Raw genomic sequence first — 23,547 nt, 5'->3', positions numbered from 1 at the left:
AAAAGTCCTGCAACACAAGTTTTTATTTGGTTAGTGTCAGCAAGGCTTCCCTTTTCATGGAAAAGAGAGATCTAGAGCTTGAAGTGAAGTAAGATCCAACAGTGGGAGGTATCAAAATCTAAAAAAGCTCTTCAGGGTACTCAGAAGTACACTTCACAATGTCCACTCAAATCCCAGTAATTTCTTTTTTCTCTGATTAATCTGAATTTTCTCAAGGATAAACTCTTAAATTGTGTTCTATTTAAATCTAGACATAGTTTAAATAACTTTCTGTAGATTAAGCATGAAATCATAGCCCAATTTCAAGAATGTTTTTTTTTGGGGCGCCTGGGTGGCACAGTGGTTGGGCGTCTGCCTTGGGCTCAGGTCACGATCCCAGGGTTCCTGGGATCAAGCCCTGCGTTGGGCTCCCTGCTTGGCAAGGAGCCTGCTCCTCCCTCTCCCTCTGCTGTTCCCCCTGCTTGTGCTCTCTCACTCTGTCAAATAAAATCTTTTAAAAAAAAAAAGTTCTTAAAAAACACATTGAGAACCAAAAACTAATGCTGAACTTTGCTCGTTTTCAGTAGCTTTATATATGCTTGGAACATCTATAACTCAAAACCAATTAATGACAGTTATTACATACAACTCATTTTATTCTCAAGACAACCCTAGTGAGTATCCTCATTCTTCTGAGGAGGAGGATGGGGAAAACAGGCTTGGAGAGGATCCGGTCTTAACCCCATTAAGTGGCAGAGAAGTCATTAAACTCAAGACTCTCTAGTTCTGAGTCTGTTTTCTTAACGTTAAGGACACATTGCGTTTTGCTCAACATACAGAACCTTCATCCCAGTCAAGGACTGAGTCTTAAATGCCTAAGAATTGGGGGGGGGGGCATTTTCATATACAACTTTCCACACTGGTTATATCCCAAGTTTTACTCTACAGCATGAAGCCTCTGATGTCGAACAAGCGCCGAGCTGTGCCTGAAGGATTTCCCACATTCAGCACATTCATAAGGTTTTTCTCCGGTATGAATTCTGTAATGTTCACTAAGGTGTGCTTGTTTGCGGAAAGTTTTTTCACACTCACTACACTTGTAAAGTTTCTCTCCAGTGTGAGTTCTCTCATGTTCAACAAGGGAGGAGTTCTGAGTGAAGGCTTTACCACATTCAGGACATGTGTAAGGCTTCTCTCCTGAATGAATTCTCCGGTGCTGCATGAGGCATGCGCTCTGATTAAAGGCTTTCCCACATTCATTACACTTATAAGGTCTATCTCCAGAGTGACTTCTCTGGTGACGGGTAAGGCAAATGCTTTGACTAAAGGCTTTGCCACATTCAGTGCATTTATAGGGCTTCTCTCCAGTATGAATTCGCAGGTGTTTGATAAGGGATGGACTCTGACAAAAGGCTTTGCCACATTCAGTGCATTTATAGGGTTTCTCTCCAGTATGAATTCTCAGATGCTGGACAAGGATTGCTTTTGTTTGAAAGGCCTTCTCGCATTCATTACATTTATAAGGTTTCTCTCCTGTGTGAATCCTCAAATGCTGAGTAAGATTTGACTGTTTACGGAAACAAGCTCCACATTCGCTACATACATAGGGCTTCTCTCCTGTGTGAATCCTCTGATGCTGGGTAAGAGATGATCTCTGAGTAAAGAATTTCCCACATTCACTACACTTTGAAGGTTTCTTCTGCGTGTTAAGTCTCTGAGGGTTCATTTGCAGTGAAATCTGGCTGGAACTCATGCTGCTTGTAATACAAGGAATGTTTGTCCAGTAGGTTCAGGTTTAGAGGAAACTGTCTCTCAAATTCATGACACTTATAAGGAACTTTCTCAAAGATGATTATTATAGTAACACTGTCCTGGGAAAGCTTTGGGTGTTATGTGTGCATGTACTGTCCCCTCGGGCATTCCTGCAGGATACCCCTTCTCTTCCTTCTTCAGCAAGCGTCTTCATCTTGTCCAAACACAAACCCTGGACGACCAGGTTCTCTGACCCTGCACATCTGCCACAAGTCATTTAACACTGTTGCATCAGGTTTGGTCTTGTCTGGAAAAAAAAAAAAATCATGAAGGAAAATGTCCTCTGTGCAGAACGGAGGACCTGCATTGTGTAATCTTGATTATATCCTCTTCTCAATAATTGAGATAGATCGCAATGACCTGGAGAAAAGATTAGATAATAGGGAGAAGAGATTAAGTGGTGACAGATGTTGGGAAATCTATAAAATTCCCTATCGTGATTGATTCTGGAACACTTAAATACTAAAAACGAATCCAGGTAATTTAGGATCATCCAGAGTGATAAACAGTAGAATGTGAAAGGGATAAGTATACTAATCTTGGGTAAATTAGTGTTAGGGAAAACTATTACCTACCTACAGTCTCCACTCCTCAAAAAATAGGTGAAAAGTAATTCTATTTCCTTAGGTTGCCTGTAAGCAATATCTTGCTCATGCTGCTGGAGAAAGTACAAGCTTACATCATTGTCTAGTGACAATTAGAGTTTCTCTTTAAGATTTCAAAGGTGGGGCACCTGGGTGGCTCAGTTGGTTAAGTATCTGACTCTTGGTTTTGGCTCAGGTCATGATCCCAGGGTCCTGGGATCAAGCCCCGTGTCAGGCTCCATGCTCAGTGGGGAGTCTGCTTCAGATTCTCTCTCTCCCTCTCCTTATGCCCCTCCCCCCTCTCCTTCTCTCTCTCTAAAAATAAATAATTAAAAAAAAAAGTTATCCAGGCTGTGACTTTTACTAGGTCCATCACACCAATCCTTCCTATCCACTTGCCTTGATAGGTGTCTCTCTGGACCTCTCTCCAAAACATTCAGCAACTGTAGCTCTCCCCCTGCGTCCAACTGGAAGATCTTTAGGTTTGAAAACTAGAGCCCTGCTTACTGAAAGAAAGTAAGATATCATTGTTTTGTTTAGAAGAAAAATAGGATGGGGTGGTCCTTGGGGAAGAGATTCCCATTGGACAGTAACTTGACTATAGCATCGTGGTCCAGAATCTGGCCCTCACCTTTGACACTAATGAAGTGCTTCAGAATCTGATGTATACTCATCAAATTCACAAAATGATGTAGAAAACAGTCATTTTACTGATCTACAATGAAAAATGTATATGCTCAATGTCCAGCTGGTGGACACATTCTCTCCACTACAGAAAAACTACACGGGAACCAAATCCTTGTCATCAGGACACTCCCTAGAACTAGAGAAACACTTAGATGATCTTAATGGCATCAGACTTTGAAACCCTGATGCTCTGAAGAAGGGCAGACGGAATCTGAGGACAGACACTCGGGTGCCGCAGCAGCAGCTTCCCGGATGGTGCCGCAGACACTGACACGTTCTTACTCTCTGAGGCCTTTTTATTTTAGTTTTTCAATATAAGTTACACATGAATATATCCTCACTTTATAATATTTAGATAAAATAGAAGGATATAGGATAAAGCAGTCATTTTTTGTCACCATCCCACCCTACCCAAACAAGCTCGTTTCCTTCCCAGAGAATAGCATTATTAAGTTTGGAGTATATTCATTCAGTCCTTTTTCTACATATTTTTATACATACACCATTTGATTCTCTCTTACATATATCAAATTGTTCTGTAGGTTCTATGTGCTGTTTGCTCTTTTTTTTTCCACTAAAGAATGTGTCTTCAAGATCATTTCTTATTGGTACATATGGATACCCTGGCTAAGAGTTACTTGGTTTCTCTGCACAAGCGGTTTATAGTCAGAGATTGATCTGACTGGGCAGCACTGTACCGCACCGGTTGTTAAATATATTGAATATTTTTTCTGAATGCATCTATCTTTTAACTTCTGTATAAAATTCTCGTATAGATAGACCGTATACAAAAATTAACGCCAGGTGGTTTAAATAGCTAAACATAAAACCAAAACTCTAACCACACTTTTATTTCCTTTATTTTTATTGTCTCAAGAAGTTTTTTGGTTTTTTTTTACCATACAAAGAATGCATACTCATTCTAAAGAACAGTCAGGTAGTCCACAAAGGAAGTTACTTGAAATCCTACCACCTAGTGAAAATACAGTCGGTTTTTGGATGACCTCTTCTTCTAGGCATCTCTCAATGCATAGACACAGACACAGACACACACGGATGTATATTATGCATACATATTAAACTAGACTGCATTCTTCAGGCCATAAACAGTCACAATCTATCCATAGAGTTCCCATAGCTTAAGAATCCAGTTCATACAGTACTATTCTTACTGAATTTAACAGATCCCCAGGCTCCACGTTGCCTTCTGCTGCCCAGTAATGGAAGTTGCTATTACTTAGGCTCTTGTTCCAAACAGAACCAGGAGCCCATTATATTCTCTGAGGAAACACTTCAGTCACCTCGGCGATGGGTCATCCAGCGATTTACTACCGGTTTTCCCACATCTGACTGCTACACCATTAAGGCATTATAGTTAGCAGTTCAGTGAGCAGCCACCAGATAACTGCAGAGGGGGTAGCTATTCTTGCTACAGTTTAAGTACATGTGATACAAAATTAGTACATTCTCTGATCTGTCCTATAACCAATCACTCCATAGCAGGGTTTAGGTGTAGTGGTCACCGCTGGGACCCACTATAAGTCTGCCACCACTTCTGAATGAGCACCCCCGTAACAACCCATCCTGGGCTCTATAGTTAGATTTCACTTACCCAGAGATAAGCTGTGAGGAACAAAAGTGACACTGGTTTGTCTCCTGGGGCCTTCTCTTGAGGAAGGGCAGGAATCTGAGGCATGGAGGGGGGAGAAAAAGCACCAATAAATTGTCAGCCTACTTCCTTCCTATTCTGAATTCAGAGGAACATCAGGAATAGCCAATCTCTAACCAAATAACTATTTTAAGTCTGAATGAAGACTATCATCATTTCTTAAAAGAGTATCACCCATAGGGCACCTGGGTGGTGCAGCTGGGTAAATGGTCGACTCTTGTTTTGGCTCAGGTTGTGAGCTCAGGGTGGTGAGACCAAGCCCCACGTTGGGCTCCAAGTGCAGCGTGGAGTCTGCTTGAGGCTCAATCCTTCTCCCTCTGCCCCTCCCACATGCACTCTCTCAAATAAATAAATCTGGGGAAAAAAAAACTATCACCAATGACACAAATCAGTAAGTGGGTTGTCTTCCAAGAGACCTGACAATGCACAAAGAAAGGGGGCAGGTGCTCCTAAGCACTATCCTGGGGTAAAATTTCCTCCGCAAAAGATAAAGTTGGAGCCAAAGCCCCCTCCTCCCCAAACCTACTGGAAAAGCCATTGACTTCAAAAGTCAAAAACTGGGGCTACAGTAGAGGGCGTTAGAACGAACACTGGCCTGAGTCAAGAAGTCTGGGCTCTGCCACTAATGTGTTCAATAACCTAAAGCTAGTCACTCGGTCTTATCTGTGATTTGTTTTTGTATCTGAGAAATGAAAGTGGAAAACTAGTACCAACATTCTGTGATCTTCTGATTCTAAAAACACATGGGAAAAGAGCAAAAACCTCAAGTCCAGTCCATTTTTGAATGAGGATGGTTATTCATTTGTTTGAAAAATACTAACTGTGCAGGTACTACTGTCAAACAGTGAGGTCAGCTGAGAATAGGCGGAGTCAACATCAAAGAAACTCCCCTACAGTTATCTTACCACAATCAGAAGTAGAGGAATTTTGGGAAAATAAGACTGCATCTATGTGAAGCAGAATCTCCAAGGACAGGGGGAGTCTTTTGGAAGATGTTAAGGACCCCTCCTAGGAGGAAAGCTTTTAAGAACTCTGAACGGAGGGGATGGTAACCAGTCTAATCCATCCCAATCCACTAGCACCCCCTATTTGACACTGAACAAACTACTTCTTTTCAAACTTCTACTCAGCTTTAATATTCAGCTCAAATGCGAACCACTATACATCTCATAGGTGGATAATTTTTCTTGACTGGCAAGGCCCTTTCTCCTCTATATTCTCAAAGAATTTTACGTGGCTCTACTGTAGCACTTCCCATTGTTTTGATGCTCTGATTACATTTTGTCTTCCACCGCTAAACTTGAAGTATGGCATGGGCTCTGGGACCAGGACTCCCTGGGTTTGAATCCCTGTTCTAGATTTATTCGCCAAGTGATCTTCGGTAAGTTACTTAACCTTTCTGAGGACGTTTTTCAAATGTTATATGGAGTAGAAAATAATTCATAGGGTTGTGATGATGCATGGTAATACATGGGAAATATTTAGAAAAATGCTTGCAATAAATAGTATCTGCTGTTAAAGTATTGAGTCTACGTGTTCATACAATACCTATTCTGCTGCTGTTAGAGAATAAAAGCTTAAAGGAAGTTGGTAACTCGCACATATAGTCATTCAACCCGCGCAACTTTGTCAAGGGGCAAAGCGAGGAATAGCATTGGCTTTTGGAAATCAGAGAACTGGAAATCAGAAGTTCGCTTCCTCCCTTAAGTACATACAAATGGAACCCAGGTCTCCCGACTCCCAGAACGGAGCTCTCGAACAAGCTTCTCCCTTCCCTCTTCAAGGCCAGGTGGCTCCGACCCCTAGCTCCAAAGGTTCCCGCGCGCCGGGAAGAGGCACTGCGGCGGGCCGGCCCCAGTTCCGAGGGAGGCGCCGCGACGAGACCGTCACAGACCAGCACGGCGACTCGACACGCAGAGTGCTTCCCGACGGCCTCCCGCTACATCTGGCGGCACCCGGGCGTCGGGGCGCCCTCGCGCAGCTCGGAGCCAGTCCCCGCCGCGCCGGCTGACGTCAGCAGCCCGCGCCGCAGTCAGAACACTGTGGTCTCCTCTCTAGGAAGGCGGGAGCGGCTTCATCTCGGTGCTTCCTCCCCGGCCCAGAGCTGGGGGTTCAGCCCGACGCCGGACCCGCCGCTGCAGATACAGCCCGCAAACCCACCTCACCGCGCTCCTTCCCAGGGTACGGAAACCGAACTGGAGCCTGGTGGCCGACCACAAGGCGCTCTTACTGTTCATTCCGCAACGTGGCCACATCTGTCTTCCTAAAAACTCTTCCACGGCACTGCCTTTTGGAGGTCTTCCCAAGGGTTTCACAGAGCTGGCTTCAACCTTCCATACATTTATTCTCACCTACCAGAAAACTGGCCTCTTCGCAGGAACCCCAAACACCCTCTGCTTTGGGTTCTTTGTTCAACAACTGGCCCTAAGAACGTAAGAGCTCTGCTTTCAGCTTAAGTCCCAGATTATCAGCGTGTAAACGTGGGCAAGTTATTTACTTCTCTGTACCTGTTTCCTGACTTATAGAACAGAAATAATGGTACCGAATTTCAGAAGTTTATCATGAAGATTAAATGAGATTAATATGTGTAATTACTAAGACCTTCCGGCACTTAAAAAAAGTTCAGCAAATGTTTGTCCTATCATGCTCCAAAAATTCCAGCTCCAGTCCTCTTTGTTCCGCATTGGCTTCAAGAGACCTTGCCAGCCCTCAAGGCCTTCATCCCCACTGGGGCAAAACTCAGATCTTGCTGAGACTCGCTCAGGGAATGCTTGCACATACAGGCTCCTCTGACCCGTGTATTCCCGGGACGAAGGCGTGGATAGCAGGGCATCTGATCCACTTCCAGGCATTCTTACTGATATGCAAGCTGTGGGAAATAGGGTTGTTTGCTTACCATATCCCTAGTGTACAATCCATGAGAGGCCCTCAGTAAACACTTGAAAAAATGAATGAGATGCAGCAGAGAAATAATCTGCTCAACTTCCAGACTGGCTGGTTTACCAAAATGAAGTCCCTTTAGGAGGCTGAAATTAGGAGTGGAAATGCCCCAGGCTAAGGCCATCATTAACCCTGTTCAGCTAAAAGACGACCCTTTGTAGAACTGTCAGGTGACGTGCCAGGGAACAATAATGTTGAGCTCACCTTGCTTTTTACCAAGAGTCACGTTCTCAGCACTTCTTTGAACTCAGATAGCAAGTTTTTCCCACTCCCCAAGCCCTAACATCCCACAGGCCAGAGAGCCTAGGCCTAATCATTTTCCCCCTAACTTTTAAGCTTCAAAGAATCTAAATCAGCAGGCTCTGCTGTATAGGAATGAACTCTAGAGTGGGGTACCCTAGGCAGAGCAATTTACTAGAAACATGAATCTGGGGCTTAACACAATTTGGGCGGAGCTTCTCTCAGTGAGGTGGAAAATGGGTGGGGGAAGAGTGGACACCAAAAACATCCCACAAAACTAAGGTGACCTTAGCCCTGCAGTGGCAAGTAGCTAAAGAGGAGTGAAACTGAAGCCACCCAGGGTCAAAGCTAGACTTCTGCATTATGTAGGCAGAAAGGTGAAATCAAAATGCAAAACCAATATATTTCTCACACTCACACATTGCAAGATCTGAGGGCAAAAATCTTTTTGATCTAAAATGAGCTCCCAGGGCGCCTGGCTGGCTCAGTTGGTAGAGCATGTGACTCTTGATTTTGGGGTTGTGAGTTCAAGCCCCATGTTGAGTGTAGAGATTACTTAAAAATAAAATCTTAAAATGAGCTCCTCCCATCCTCACAACCAGGGCAAGACTGGAGTCCTATGTGGTCAACACTATACTAAACACAAGTAAAGAGGCATCACGGAACAGAGGTATGACCAATAAAGAGAAATACAAAGGAAAAGCGAGAAAGGACATGGGAGTTCAAATTTCACATGACACTTACTAGCTGTGTGACCTTGGGCAAGTCCAACCACCTGTTTTCTCTACTGTTGTTCTGAGGATCTGATGTGGCCTCATCCCATGTCCTTCTGAAATCACAAATTAAATTTCAGCACACTGAGAATAGGCAACACATTCCAGTTCTTTATCATCTGGAGCCCAAGAGAGCCATGAGCTCAGGAAGTGCTTCTACATTGGGATTGCGGAACTCAGTAGCTCTCCTGCCGGACCAGCATCACTCTTCAGCTCCCTCTTCTTATTTCAGGAACATTCCAGCTGATCTGCTTGTGCCTCTACAGCTGCAAGCATTTGCCTCTTCCTGTGGACCCTGACATCAACGTATCTGAAAGTACTTTGTTAAACTGCGGTGGAATATTTAAATGGCTAATTTATAACAAAACAGGGCAGGTCTTTTTTGCTACAAAATATTACTTTTCCTAAGGGACCCTGTGCTCAATACCACCACACAATCTGTATCTTAAGGAAAGGTTCAGAATGCTTGCACCTGCAAACACTTCATGGACACACTCATATACTTTCCACACCTCCTTTCTGCTGGCAACGGTGGACCTAAGTCACAACCTGCAGGTAGGCCTGGAGAAATGTCTGACTCAATATTTTAGTTGAGCTCAATAATACTGACTGAGCACATGACAAGAGCCAGAGACTGTGGATACAAAGATGAACAAATATCACAGGGCCCCTGCTTTGACAGAGCTGATAGTTCAGTGCGGAGAAAGATTTGGAAACCGGCCATTACAATGTAACGTAAACAAAATGAAGATACAAAATACAGAAATAAAAAACATATGAGGTCAGAGATAGCTTCAAAGGAGATGTTGCATGAGCACATTCATAAGTGACACATGGGAGCTTTCCAGGCAAGCAGGAAGCAGGCAGGCAATTGAGGCAATAGGTACAGTCTGTGCAAAAGGTGCCAAAGTTGAGTCCAGCCATGATATGGAATCACGGGAATGTGCACTATGGAACAGTGTGCAATGTAGGGAAGGCAGCTGAGAGTGATGATGTAGGCATGGGCCAGTGGAGTAGCTGTATTATTTATTTGTTTGTTTGTTTGTTTATTTATTTTTTTGTGGAGGAGCTTTGGATGCCTTCTAAGGGGCTCAGATATGCTGAGATAATAGAGCTGCCAGTTGTGTCTTGCAAAACCCATCCAGAAGCAACGTGTAAGACGGCCTCATGGGGCAAGCAACTGGAAGACTGATTAGGAAAATAGGAAAGTGGTCTAGGAAATAAATGGGAGGGTCGACTAAAGCAACAGCAGCGGAGATGGCTTCCAGATTTAGGAGATGTAAGCAGGATACAGTGGTTGCCTGGATATGGCGACTGAGTAAAAGACTGACCGAAATCAATTCCAAGATTTGGGGCTGGCGTGACTGGGCACGTGTGTCTGGCCAGTAACTGAGAGAAAACTGGGAGGAAATATTTCAATTTGAGACTATGGGATGAGGAGAGTAGCAAGATGACAAGTTCCTTTCCTTCCTGCTTTCCCAGGAAGGGAAAACGGTATCAGACTCTTAGCCTGAGGATTAAAACGTTTTTGGAAAATCTTTCTAACAAGAACTTCAAGATCTCTTTCACCCTCGGAGTTCCCATTTCTTCCTTAAGAAAACTCTCCTAATTCTAATCTCAACTCAAGAACTCTAAAGACAGTGGTGTATAAATATTACTCTAAATACCTACATATCAGGAAGTTGCTTAAGTTTCTGGTGGGCACAGGTTGACTAAAATGTATTAATTCAACAAATGTTTATTGAACATTTACTGTGTGCCAGCAATGAATTCTATAGTTATTTTTACTTAGAAAGTACAAATACATCAATATGTCCTTTGAGTACTATAATTTTCTCATGAACATCAAGTTTTAACAGGGTTATTTTTGTCCATAAGGTATTAATTTACTCAATTATGAATTGTCCCGTGGCAGGTTTTGAGAATATCATCTTCACAGCTGCCGAGGAAGAAGAGTGATGTTTCTGCCACATTCCTATCAATGGTGATTAATAGCTCAAACCAATGCTTACAAGATAGCTGTTCTGGAAAAAAATTAATCCTGTGCTCTAAGTAACCAACCATTCCAGAACCAACTGACTTTGTTTTTTAACAGTCATTATTTTAAAAACTATGCAAGGTTCAGGGCACAGAAATTATTCCAAATAGCAGGCAAAGGCAATCCCCACCAAATTTCTCAGAGCTCAAGCTCACCAAATTTCTCAGAGCTCAAGCTCTGGGTAGCAGTAAAGAACATGAAAGGGAGTAAGGAAATAAAGGAAAAATCCATGCCCTTTCTCTTAAAATAAAATACCATCACAGTGGCATACTACTATCTCAATACTCAGGGACTTGAAAAAGAGGTAGTTCTCTCTAAAACACTTTCTGAATTTATTCCATGAAAGCGTTTCCTAGATACTCCTAACCTGCAGGGAAGGTTAATATCCAAGAATAAGACAGTCCCAATAAAAATAAAAATATCTGAAATCTAACAGATCTGTTTATAGCCACCAATGGCATAATTACATGAAACCTAGCCCTCCCTGCTACAATGACCAATGCTCTCCTAAGGACTGGTCCAGCAGCCCCAACTCCGGCCAACCTAAAAGGCTGAACTCTCTCTTCACTAACGGTTTCTCCTTCCTAAATGTCAATTAACAGTTGTTTGGACACAGTTAATCCTGGTGGGTCTCTCTCCCCTGCACCCTACAAACCAGTGGCCCAGGCAGAATTATAAGAGAAGGGTGTACACCTTAGTCCAGGGCTGGGATATGTAGGTGACCTGCTCAGTCAAACACAGTCTTCCTGCTCTGGGCCTCAGCACCAGCAGTTAAGCACAAACCATTTTCCTCCTGGGTGAGTCAGTGTTCCTCTGGGACAAAGGTTGGCCCTTCCTCTTCCTGACCTTCTGAGCAGATCTGATTCCCTTCCCACAAACTGGCATCATTCAAGATAAGTTTCTCTTGACCTCCCACTTCCTTTTTAGCCCCAAAATGCCTTCCAGCTTGAAAGGATCAGGAAAGATCTCCCTTACCCTGATAAAAGCCTTCTTCACGAGCTATCTGTAGACATCAGCCCAGTTTCTGCCACATATCCCCTTATTTGTTGAACGAATGAATAAGGATTCTTCGTTTTCCCTTATTTCCATCTCCCCTTCATGAGACCACTTCTACCAGATGACACGTTCACAGCAGCCTCAGATATCGGGAGGCTACTTAGCACTACCTCAGAACTGCTGCCACTTTCACACGGAATGTTTGGAAAAGCACCTCAGCCTACTGGCCAGAGAACACAGGTCACAAGCGGAGAAGGTGGAGCAGGAGTGCAGGAAGGGAATCACAAAACTAACTTGACAAATGGCACCTCGGGCATGAGAGTCACAAGGGGAAGGAGGAGTGGCAGGCAGCAAGGGTTTATCTGAAAAAGCAAGAACTTCCTTTCTACCCTGTATTCCCAGATGCCCAGCTGGAGTAGGCTCCGCGTTCTCCAAGCTCCCGCCTCCACAAGTGGAAATACTCTTCTGAGTGTAATAGTCGGTGCTCCTTCATCCTTCCCTCCAGGAACTCTACCTGCCCCGCTGCCCCCAGCCAGATGCCTAGTCACTCTTTCTAGAGAAGCTGTCATAACCTGAATGCCAGGGTTATTCACCACTGTGAAGTTTCTGATGTCTGAAAAGGACTGAACTATGTCTGAAGAATTTTCCACATTCAATGCATTCATAAGGCTTCTCACCAGTGTGAATTCTGTAATGTTCGCTAAGGTGTGCATACTTGCGGAAAGTTTTCTCACATTCGCTACACTTATAGAGCTTCTCACCAGTGTGAGTTCTGTGATGTTCAGTAAGAGATGAGCTATGAGCAAAGGCTTTCCCACATTCTTTACATTTATAGGGCTTCTCTCCAGTATGAATTCTCATATGCTGAGTGAGGCAGGTATTCTGATTAAAGCCCTTCCCACATTCATTGCATTTATAGGGTTTTTCTCCAGTGTGACTTCTCTGATGCCGAATGAGGCAAATGCTCTGAATGAAGGCTTTACCACATTCAGTACACTTGTAGGGTCTCTCCCCTGTATGAATTCTCTGATGCTTAGTGAGTGGGGTACTCTGAGTAAAAGCTTTGCCACATTCCTTACATTTGTAAGGCTTTTCTCCAGTATGAATTCTCTGGTGTTTAATAAGGGATGGGCTCTGACAAAAGGCTTTACCACACTCCTTACATTTATAGGGTTTCTCTCCAGTATGAATTCTCTGATGCTGAGAAAGGTTTGCCTTTGTTTGGAAAGTTTTCCCACATTCATCACATTTATGGGGTTTTTCCCCAGTGTGAATTCTCTGATGTTGTGTGAGATTTGAGTGTTTGCGAAAAGAAGAGCCACATTCACTGCATAAATAAGGTTTCTCACCAGTGTGAATCCTCTGATGATGAATGAGGTGTGTGTTCTGATTGAATGCCTTCCCACACCTATTACATTTGTAAGGTTTCTCTCCAGTGTGAATTCTCTGATGTTCGGTGAGATGTGAATGATTGCGGAAGGAATTCCCACATTCATTACATTTATAAGGTTTCTCTCCAGTATGGATTCTCTGATGCTGAGTAAGAAACGATCGACAGCGAAATGTTTTCCCACACCGCTCACATCCATATGGTTTTACTCCAGTGTGAATTCTTTGATGCTGAACAAGGAAGGAACTGCGACTAAAGGCTTTCCCACATTCCTCACATGCATAGGGTCTCTCTCCAGTATGAGTCCTCTGATGTTGGGTAAGGGATGAGCTCTGAGTAAAAGATTTTCCACATTCACTACATTCCCAAGACTTTTTCTGTGTAGAGAGAGTTGGGCATTTACTTTGGTCTGAAATCTCATTAGTGTGTATGCTGCTTGTCTCCCACTGATGCAGGCTCTCTTCTGTAGAGACCCTGAGATGTGTAACAAAGCTGGAGGTCAAGAGCAAGCTTCTCTCAAAATTATATTCTTGGCTAATTGTTTCAGGAGAAGCTTCCTTGTGGATAAAAGTTATTTCCCCAAAACCTCCTTCTTGAAAAAGGCATGGTCCACGAACCTCTCCAGCAGGGTTTTCCTTCATGCTCTCACATGCATTTTTTTTTTCAAATACAGAATCCTGGTTTGCATCCTCTGGTGACGTATTTGCTACTATCCCTGGTGAATCAGTTTCAGAGACATCCTGCTCTGGAACAGACTTGTCCACTAAATCTGAAAGAAAACATCAGAATGAGTATCTCTTGTGCAGGACAGAGTTAAAGCCCCCGAGGTTACAGGGGCCTAATTCTGACATATCTCGATGGCATATAAACAAGGGCCAATAAAAGGAAGTGGAGCAAGTAATTCAATTACAGGTGGTGGAAGAGATCTGTATCAGGGTAAGGTTCACCATTAATAAGGAACCCCATGGAAATTGGCACCTACAAACACTTAGGAAGCCAGAGAACCAAAGACAACAGAAATAAAGGGAAAATAACAAAGAATAGCAAGCTAAGATTAGGTCAGGAGAAGAAACATGGATGGTTTGTATTCAGAGTGGACAGTGCGAGAATGTAAAAGCAAATGCTGGAAATGAGACAAAATGAATACTGGGGAAAAGCTGGCCCCAGGAGATGCTCACCCACATCTGCCCCCAACATCCCTAAAAGAGAGGGTAATTTTATTTCCTGAACTTCAATCACTTTCTCTTATAAAATTTCCAAAGCCCCACTGTTTCTCCCACTGGTTTTCCCTTGCTCACTCACCTGGACAAACCTCTCTTCCAAGCTCTCTCTCTTCAGCTCCTTGCATAGTCAACATCTGCAAATCTTCTCTTTGTTTTGATTGGAAAACACTTCAGAGTTGGAAAACTGGGAGCCCTGCTCATAGGGGAAAAAAAGGTGGGGAAGGGGATATCATTGTCCCGGTAAACAGGAAAATGAGAAAGATCTGTTGCCTAAGGATACTATCTAATAATTCACACAAAATCTGTTCGGATAGCAATGTGACCGCATCAGTAAAAATCATGGTTGGCTTCCAGCCTTCTAGCTTCACAAATTCCATTTGTCAGCTGTGTAAAAAGTAATAGCCAGACTGATATACTAGCAAACACTCAAGCTCTGGATGGATAAATCAGAAATGTTATTTATAATGGTAAAGATACCAATGAAGTATATAGAAGTATTCATGTCTTTATACAACAATCTATATGAAAGGTCAATTAACATAATCAAAAGTTACATAGGGAGGGGCGCTTGGATGGCTCAGTTGGTTAAGCATCTGACTCTTGGTTTCAGCTCAGGCCATGATCTTGGAGTCCTAGGATCAAGCCCCACATCGGGCTCCACGCTCAGCAGGGAGTCTGCTTCTCCCTCTGCCTCTGCTCCTCCCTTTTGCATGCACGCACTCTCTCTCCCAAATAAATAAATAAAATCTTTAAAAAAAAAAAAAAGTTGCTTAGGGAAATGGCCTCATAACAAGGATAATGCATTAAGTTTGATCCACCCATCTCTACCATATGCCAAGGAACGGGACAGTAGTTAGGGAACTCTATTTGTACAACTTAGAGACACACTGATTGCCCTTTCTTCTAGGTGTCAGATCAACTAAAAAATTTTTCTTCAGGCACAGCTCAACATTAAGAGTGTAGGCTGCAGTTTTAAAAAGGAAAAAAGGGGCGCCTGGGTGGCTCAGTTGGTTAAATGTCCGACTTTTGAGCTCAGGTCTTGATCTTAGGATCATGAGTTCAAGCCCTGCACTAGGCACCACGCTGGGTGTGGAACCTACTTAAAAAATAAAACAAAACAAAAAACACTTATCTTGTGAAATAATTTTTGACTTACAAGAGTTTCTGGTGTCTGGAATGTTAAATCACAACTGTTCATGCAAAAATGTCTCTCCATATAACCCCAGAGTGAGAAGTAGAACCAGCAGCATTATTTCAAGGAAAAAGGAAGACAGAAAGATGATTTTACCATAATCAAGAGCTCAGAAGGCATATAAGAAAGGCAGGAGTCTGCTGAAGCGCGTAATAAGGCGGTACTATGGGCTTCTCATCAAAGTCTGTGCCTCTGTGTTGAGTTTTAAAGGTTTAGGAGGATCCTATCTGGGAGGCTCCTGGATGGCTCAGTCGGTTAAGCATCCGACTTGATTTCAACTCAGGTCATGATCCCAGGGTTGTGAGACCAAGCCCCACATCATGCCCAGCGTGGAGACCGCTTAAGATTTTCTCTCTCTGGGCACCTGGGTGGTTCAGTTGTTAGGGGTCTGCCTTCGGCTCAGGTCATGATCCCAGGGTCCTGGGATCGAGCCCTACATCAGGCTCCTCCCCTGGGAGCCTGCTTCTTCCTCTCCCACTCCCCCTGCTTGTGTTCCCTCTCTCACTGGCTGTCTCTCTCTCTGTCAAATAAATAAATAAAATCTTTAAAAAAAAAAAAAAAAAGAAACAGGTGAAGACAGAAAAGAATATACCAAAGATATGAAACAATATACAAAAGGAAACAAGCTCAGTACTTTGGAAAAATGAAAGAGATCCAGTAAGACAAAGTATTAAGCACCAAAAATAAGATATAAAGCCTGAGGCAAGCAAAAGCCAGATCAAATACAACCCTGAGAACCATTTTAAGGAATTTACCTTCAAGTGAGTAGAAAGGCACAAAAGGAAAATGTAAAGGTTTGGGGGGGAAAGTGACATGAGTGTATCTGCTGTTAAACACACACACACACACACACACACACACACACACACACACACATCCTTCTGCCCATAGCAAAGAGGGAATCTGTGTATGAACGGTGGAAGGCGGGGAGGCGAGGTGAAGCTTGGAAGAACCCAAAGGTTGTTTCAGCAGTCCAGTAAGGAGACTGGACCAACAGAATCCACAGGATTGGATGAATACTGGGAAGAGGTGTGAGGGAGAGGGAGAAGTCAAGATAATTTGCCAGATTGGGGCTTGAGTGATGATAGCAACCTTTAAGGAGAATGGCAACGCTGGTTTGGGGAGAAAGAAAATACATTTAGTTTTCAAATATAAAACAGGAGGTGCTTGGGTAGCTTAGCTGGCTGAGCGACTGCCTTCGGCTCGGGTCATGATCCCAGGGTCCTGGGATCAAGCCCCGCATTGGGCTCCTTACTCAGCAGGGAGCCTGCTTCTCCCTCTCCCTCTCCCTCTCCCTGCTACTCTGCCTGTTTGTGCTCTCTCTCTCTCCCTGTCAAATAACTAAATAAAAAATCTTTTAAAACAACAACAACAACAACAAATATCCAAACAGAACGTAGGCATACATATCTGGAATAGAGGAAAGAGGCATCACAAAAAGAGTAATTAACATCCTGGGAATAACAGATAAAAACATCAAAGGAGTGTGGCCAGGAAAATCTCAACAACAACTTTATGTATTGAAAGGAAGTTTAACTCCGGCTTTTGATTTTAGAGATTACTAATCCCCTGAGAGAAATAAAGAATTTAATATGTGATAAAGTTGGCACTTCTAGTCATAAAAAATTAATTATTTATAAATTATGTTGGAACTATTGCTTAACGACCTGGAAAAAACACTTAGTGAGATTCCTATTTCACACCATACACCAAAATAAATCTAAACTGGTTAAAGGGTTAAATATAAAAATGAAACCACAAAATAAAATATTAAGAAATGATTGACTTCAGGATTAGGATAGGCTTTTCAAAGCAATATGCAAAAAAACACAAACCACAAAGGACAAAACTGGATAAATCTGGTCACAGAAAAGCAACAATCCCTCTATCTAAAATGCAAATAAAATTAAATGACAAACAATCTAGGAAAGTTATTATTTATACATCAAGAAGTAGATGGACCTAATGGATAAAAGACTTTTTATTAAAAAATAAGGAAAAAAGATGAACTCATAAAAACATGAGAAATACAACATACAGAGCAAAAATTACAAAAGGCCAATAAACATATCAAAACAAAGTTCCATCTTGGTGGTAATCAAAGAAATGGAAATCAAAAGAATAAAGAATCTATTTTTATATCAAATTGGAAATTTTCTTTTAAGTGTTAAAAGTCAAGACTGGCAAAGGTATGGGGAAAGAGAGCCTCTCATACACAAGCAGTGGGAATGTAAACTAGCACCATCCTTCTAGAGATAATTTGGCAATATACATCAGGTCTTAAAGTTGTAGGCTGAGTTGCAGTTGGAATACTGGGATCATCATTTTGTGAATATAGGGACTCAGAAAAGAATACTAAGTATATACAACACCTACAATGTATCTCAGAAGATTCTCAAAGTCATCAGGATGCCTATAAAATGCCTATATGCTTTGATCTAGTAATTCTACTATTAGAACTTTCTCCTAAAGAAGTAATTTCCCAGGGCACCTGGGTGGCTCAGTTGGTTAAACGTCTGACTTTTGATCTCAGCTCAGATCTTGATCTCAGGGTCCTGTGCACAAGCCCCAGATTGGGCTCCATGCTGGGTGGGGAGCCTACTTTAAAAAAATAAATATATAAAATAACTTCCTAAAGAAGAAAAAAGCTGAACTTTTTCGTTACCTGTAAAAAAAAAAAAAATACCCCGCAATGTTGCTGGAAAACACAATCTTTCTACCATTGGACACCGAGGCTTAGCAAATTATGGTACTTTCTCTTGGTGGAAATTATATATACACAATGAAATATTATTCAGCCATAAAAAAGAATGAAATCTTGGGGCACCTGGGTGGCTAAGTCGTTAAGCGTCTGCCTTTGGCTCAGGGCGTGATCCCAGAGTCCTGGGATCGAGCCCCGCATCAGGCTCCCTGCTCTGCTGGGAGCCTGCTTCTTCCTCTCCCACTTCCCCTGCTTGTGTTCCCTCTCTTGCTGGCTGTCTCTCTCTCTCTCTCTGTCAAATAAATAAATAAAATCTTAAAAAAAAAAAAAAGAATGAAATCTTGCCATTTGCAAAAACATGGATGGAGCTAGAAGTATAATGTTAAGTCAAATAAATCAGAGAAAGACAAACACCATATGATTTCAGTCATATGTGGGATTTAAGAAACAAAACAAACAAGCAAAAAAAGAGAGATAAAGCAAGAAAAAGATTCTTAACTACAGAGAACAAACTGATGGTTACCAGACGGAGTGGGGGAGGGCAGATGGGTGAAATAGGTGATGGGAATTAAAGTGTTCACTTGTGATGAGCACTGAGTCATGTATAGAATTGTTGAATCACTACATCGTACACCTGAAACTGTATGTTACTGTAACATAACACTGTATGTTAACAATATTGGAATTAAAATTAAAAGCTTTTTTTAAAGATTTTATTTATTTATTTGACAGAGAGAGAGACAGCCAGCGAGAGAGGGAACACAGGCAGGGTGAGTGGGAGAGGAAGAAGCAGGCTCCCAGTGGAGGAGCCCGATGCGGGGCTCGATCCCAGAATGCCGGGATCACGCCCTGAGCAAAAGGCAGACGCTTAACAAGTGAGCCACCCGGGCGCCCCTAGTTTTATAAGTTCTTTATTGGATATTAACCCTGTATCAGATACATCATTTGCAAATATTTTCTCCCATTCCTGGAACATCTTCTCTCTTTTCATCACAACTTTTAAAAAAGGGACAAATGAAAATTACATAAATTTGATTTTGGCAAAATTATTTAAATGCCTGCTTGATTTTGATGTAAATTCTGATTAAGATTCACTCTGCTGGTCTCCTAGGTATCATGATGTCAAGGGGCTTCTCTGTCTTGTTCAAAAAACTCCCAATGCTATCACAATGCCTGGTTCTCAGTGATTACAGAGGAAGACTGACTCTCAATGATTCCTACTCTGGGATGGGGTGAGGCTGGGGCAGAGGAGAGGAATCTGGCAACTTCACAAACTTTTGTGTATGGTCACTGGAGAACCTTATAGTCAATGAATCTGCAGAGAAATGAAGCACATAATTCTCAGGGCTCCTGCCTTAGCTCACGAATGAACCTAATAATCTAAAATTCCCAAAGGCATACTTTTCAACTCTGCTACAGTAATGGCTCATGTACATATTAACAGCTCTCAAAAACCTGGACCTCACTGACTAACTGGAACAATCTGTCTTGATGTGTAGATGTAATGGTTGTTAATATGAGAGCTATACTCTAGAAGAACAGGCCTTAAAAAGATCATTTTGGTGAGCTGCACAACTAACCCTCACCCTTGCAGCATGAGGCAACGGGATGAGTGTACATACTAGGGTCCTTCACATCCTTAATATAAGAGGTAGTTTTATGGGAGGATTTGCTTCTTTAAATGTCCTTTTTATGAATGAATTACACCTTTTCCTACTCAGGATTTAGAGTTCCTTACCCTTTGTTTTCAAAGAATATCCACGAGAAAATTGAGTACGTTAAAACAGAATTCAAAACACTAAAATAAAAAATACGCATACATATACCAGCACTAAGTAAACATTCAATAAACAGGAACTATTATTAATACACAGATATATACAAAACACACACAAAGAACAGCAGAAATCCACCAAAATGATAACACATTGGTCCCTAGGTCATTTAATGGGTTACTTTCCTTTATCCTTTATACTCATCTGTATATTTCACTTTCCCTACTACAATAAACATGTATTACTTTTATAGTTAGAGAAATAGTCATGTAAAAAATGACAGTCCTTGCTCACCAGAAACAAAAATAACAACAATAACAAAAACAAAAACAAAAAGCTAGATCCAATGAATATGGTATTGGCCCCTCATTCGAGTAAGATTAAAGTGGACTGAAATGGGAATCAGGGAATTGCTCTGTCACAGCCCATGTGAATGGGCCTACATGACTGGCTACTTATCTGAAAAGGGTGACAAATTAGATAATATCCGTGCGGGGAAGAAAGATATCCATGAGTCCTTTCAGCTTTAACATTCTGTGAATCCTTAACTAGAGTTAATTCATATAAAGCATTTATAAAGATATCTGCCCCATGGCAGGGATTCCACAGCAGTCAGGCATTAATATGTTTGATGCTAAAATCTACGGAGAAGAAAAGACATGTTGGTGACAACCCTCTCCTCCACCTGTGGACCATCTCGGCTGTGAGCAGTTCATGTCAAACTGCAAACTTTTTCTGTAATGGGCTAAAATATAAATAATTTAGGCTTCATGGGATAGATGGTCTCTCTGTCACAACTATTCAACTTTGCCTTTGTAGTTTGAAAACAACTAGACAATATGTAAACAAATGAGCTTGGCTGTGTTTCACTAAGACTTCTTTTTTTCTTTTCTTTTTTACAAAAATAGGTGATAGACCAAATTTGGCCTGTGAGCCATAGCATACTGTCCCCTAGTCTATAAATTCCCCCATTGAGGAAGGTACAGGTTTTTCCACCAATGCCTAGTGTAGAATAATCTAATTGTCAGTGATTTTAAGATGATAAAAGGATCTGTCTGAATCCAGGTTTGGGGGAGAGATAGGTATTATGGTGAAGGGCAAAAGGAAAAAGGAAAGAAGCTTTTAATAGCTTAATCCTGTTAAAAGTAACAGGGAGCTAGCTCTCTCCCCTTACCTTGTAAGCTTTCTCCTCCCTGCCACCTCCTTACATCTCAATAATTAGCTAAAGGATTATGGGCAAGCCGGGTGAGATTTCTCACGAATCTGAAACCACAATTCCTTCAATAAGATGACACTCAAATGTACTCCTCTCTGAAGCCCTTCTTGGGCTTGTCAGTTGCCCAAAAGTAACCTACTCATCCGGCTGCAGCAGCACACTGGATCTCTCTCTTCTGCAGCCTTGGGTCACTCAGTAGCAATATGTCCTTAGACAGTCATCTATTCTCTCCGTACCTCAATATCCTCATTAAAAACTACAGATAATACGTTGTTGTGAGGATTAAATAAATTAGCCCAACTGCTTCGAACAGTGCTATTGAGCACTAAGTATAAATTATCACAAAAATCTGCTCACCTATATATCTTCCATCCCTAGACTGGAAGCATCTTCCCATCTGGCAGGCTCCAACGTCACTCATTCTGTAATAGCCCTGCCCCTGAGTTCTGTGTAATATTTGGCAAGGGATGCATAGTGAAATTTTGTTGCAAGACTTTAACCTTTCCACACGTGCTATCACATACATGCGGTCCACTGAACCTTGTAAAGAAAGGAAGGCAGGGACTACTAGACAGTCCAACTTCAGAGATCAAGAAACAGCCTCTGTATCCAATTGTAACTCAGACATTCGAGACTCGCCACCTAGTGCGCTCTACCCTACTGCCGGTTCCTAGTACGACGGTCCCTGAAAAAGTTTCTGAGCTGTAGGATTAATTGCGGGGGAACAGCTGGTATCCAGACCGAGAACTCTGAGCCTCGCGACTTCGTTTCCGAGCACGGGTGCTAGCTCTTGATCATCTATCCACCTATCCATCACTCAGTCATCCCTCATTCGTACATTCATTCCACCAACTTCTTACACGCGGGCCCTGTGCTGAGGCCGCTGGGAGTTCTGGGCCGCACGCGCAGACAGCAGTACAAGGGAGAACGGCGCCGAGGCAGGCTTCGTACAGCAGCCTTCCGCCAGCCGTCCCAGCCGAAGGCGCCCGGAGCCCCTCCTTTCCCCTCCCTAAGGCCCCGCCCGCTCACCGTGAGGTCCGGGGGCTCCCCGCGGGGTGGCGACTACGGTCCCACAGGTGCGCGCAAGCCCGGGGCACAGGTTTACCCCCCCCCAACCCCCAGGCCGGAAAACCAGTGGCGCGGCCGGTAGTGCGTCATCAGCAGCTCCTCGTCCCTCGTTTCGCGCATCCTTCCGCTGCTTCTCTAGGAAGCGGGAGGAGAGTCTCGGTGGGGTCTTCAAGGAAGGCGTTCCGTAGGGTCTGGTTTCCCTCCAAACCCAGCCCTGTGCCTGAGGTCCCATTAAAGACTACCTTTGCCTGTAACACAGGGACCACGTCATCCCTCAGGAAAACTGTAAATGGCGTCGTTAGGGTTGCAGAGAGTGCTGGGTAGGAGTCGGAATGGGCTGTCTCAGCAAGGCACTAGTGTATTCCATCTGCTAAAAAATAGCCCCTAAGAATCTTGAATGATCCACTATTTAGTGAGAATAATGGGCAAATTCCCGTTCTAGGCCCTGGCACACTGACCTCACTCGTCAATATCTCTTGTTCTGCTATTATTAACAGTCTATCATAAGTGAATTCCCATTGGTTCCCTGAAATCTCTTGTCTGTTCTTGACACTGGATCTTTTTTCCAGGATTTGCCCTTCTGGAATATTCTCCCTCCCCTCTACCTACTGTCTGCCACCCTGGCCATTGAGGTCATACTGGTTCTTCAAGACCCAGTGCCAATCTTTACTTGACCTTCACTAGTATTTACACTCCGCTATCACCCCTATGAGTAATTCCAGCTCTAGCTGGCCTCCTAAATACACACACTTGTCCACTTTCAAACATTATTAGAGAGATATACATGTATTATTCCACCCAAGGGCAACTATGAAGGACCCAGTTCGTCTCTATACAGCTCTACGCAGGTATGTGGAGCTATTACTTACCATCATATCCCAGTGTTCAGCAGTGTCTGGCAAAGAAGGCATTCAATAAATATGTGTTGAATCCATTAATCAAATACAAAAGTAAAGTTCAGATATTTCATTTTTGAGAAATTGGAAAATGTAAATGTCATAAATTACATCCAGAAAACAAGTCTCTGAACATCCAGAAGAAAGGACCATCTAGCTGGCATATTCCCGTCTACTCACCTGTTTATATCTGCTGTCTCCTTCAGTAGAATATCAGCATTTTGAAGGTGGGGGCCTTCTCTCTTACACACTGCCTAACCACATCTAGAACAGTGGCTGACATATAGTAGGCACTCAATAGATATCTCATGAATGACTGACTAAACCACCAGGATCGAAATTCTCTCTTGAGCTGAGGAAATACTCTC

At 42.7% G+C, this 23,547-nt stretch overlaps 2 protein-coding genes across 7 annotated transcripts; both read right to left on the bottom strand.

Annotated features, from left to right (window-relative positions):
- Positions 1–8: 8 nt before the first annotated feature.
- ZNF501 (zinc finger protein 501) lies at positions 9–22,326 on the bottom strand. Of its 4 annotated transcripts, none has more exons than XM_044384792.3 (4): positions 22,245–22,326; positions 8,656–8,740; positions 4,675–4,749; positions 9–2,038 (listed from the first exon to the last, which is right to left on the bottom strand). In XM_044384792.3, exon 4 carries the CDS (start codon positions 1,730–1,732, stop codon positions 917–919), a length of 816 nt encoding a protein of 271 aa, XP_044240727.1. In that variant the 5' UTR covers positions 1,733–2,038; positions 4,675–4,749; positions 8,656–8,740; positions 22,245–22,326; the 3' UTR covers positions 9–916. The 4 variants fall into 4 exon arrangements, with proteins under 4 accessions (XP_044240727.1, XP_048082924.1, XP_044240726.1 ...); XM_048226967.2 differs by lacking the exon at positions 22,245–22,326 and adding an exon at positions 13,726–13,815 and having other exon boundaries at positions 9–2,151; XM_044384791.3 differs by lacking the exon at positions 22,245–22,326 and adding an exon at positions 13,726–13,815.
- Positions 10,407–22,589, bottom strand: ZNF502 (zinc finger protein 502). 3 transcript variants are annotated; one of them, XM_057311668.1, is made up of 3 exons: positions 21,573–22,552; positions 14,411–14,524; positions 10,407–13,877 (listed from the first exon to the last, which is right to left on the bottom strand). In XM_057311668.1, the coding sequence occupies exons 2-3, from the start codon at positions 14,463–14,465 to the stop codon at positions 12,304–12,306; spliced, it is 1,629 nt and encodes a 542-aa protein (XP_057167651.1). In that variant the 5' UTR covers positions 14,466–14,524; positions 21,573–22,552; the 3' UTR covers positions 10,407–12,303. The 3 variants fall into 3 exon arrangements, with proteins under 3 accessions (XP_057167651.1, XP_044240725.1, XP_048082923.2); XM_044384790.3 differs by having other exon boundaries at positions 22,245–22,333; XM_048226966.2 differs by lacking the exon at positions 14,411–14,524 and having other exon boundaries at positions 22,245–22,589.
- Positions 22,590–23,547: the final 958 nt, after the last annotated feature.

This window comes from Ursus arctos, unplaced genomic scaffold, assembly GCF_023065955.2.
Source record: "Ursus arctos isolate Adak ecotype North America unplaced genomic scaffold, UrsArc2.0 scaffold_14, whole genome shotgun sequence".
Lineage (NCBI taxonomy): Eukaryota > Metazoa > Chordata > Mammalia > Carnivora > Ursidae > Ursus > Ursus arctos.
The sequence above is the reverse complement of the archived record's forward strand: the minus strand, read 5'-3'. Positions and strand labels throughout refer to the sequence as shown.

Bases quoted from the DNA above. Each gene is read 5' to 3' on its own strand.
- ZNF501 (XM_044384792.3), bottom strand. From the start codon at position 1,732: ATGAGTTCCAGCCAGATTTCACTGCAAATGAACCCTCAGAGACTTAAC.
- ZNF502 (XM_048226966.2), bottom strand. From the start codon at position 22,515: ATGGGACCTCAGGCACAGGGCTGGGTTTGGAGGGAAACCAGACCCTAC. The intron at 13,878-22,244 runs GTGAGCGGGCGG...GTTTTCTTTCAG, and splicing joins GGGAGCCCCCGGACCTCACG to ATTTAGTGGACAAGTCTGTT.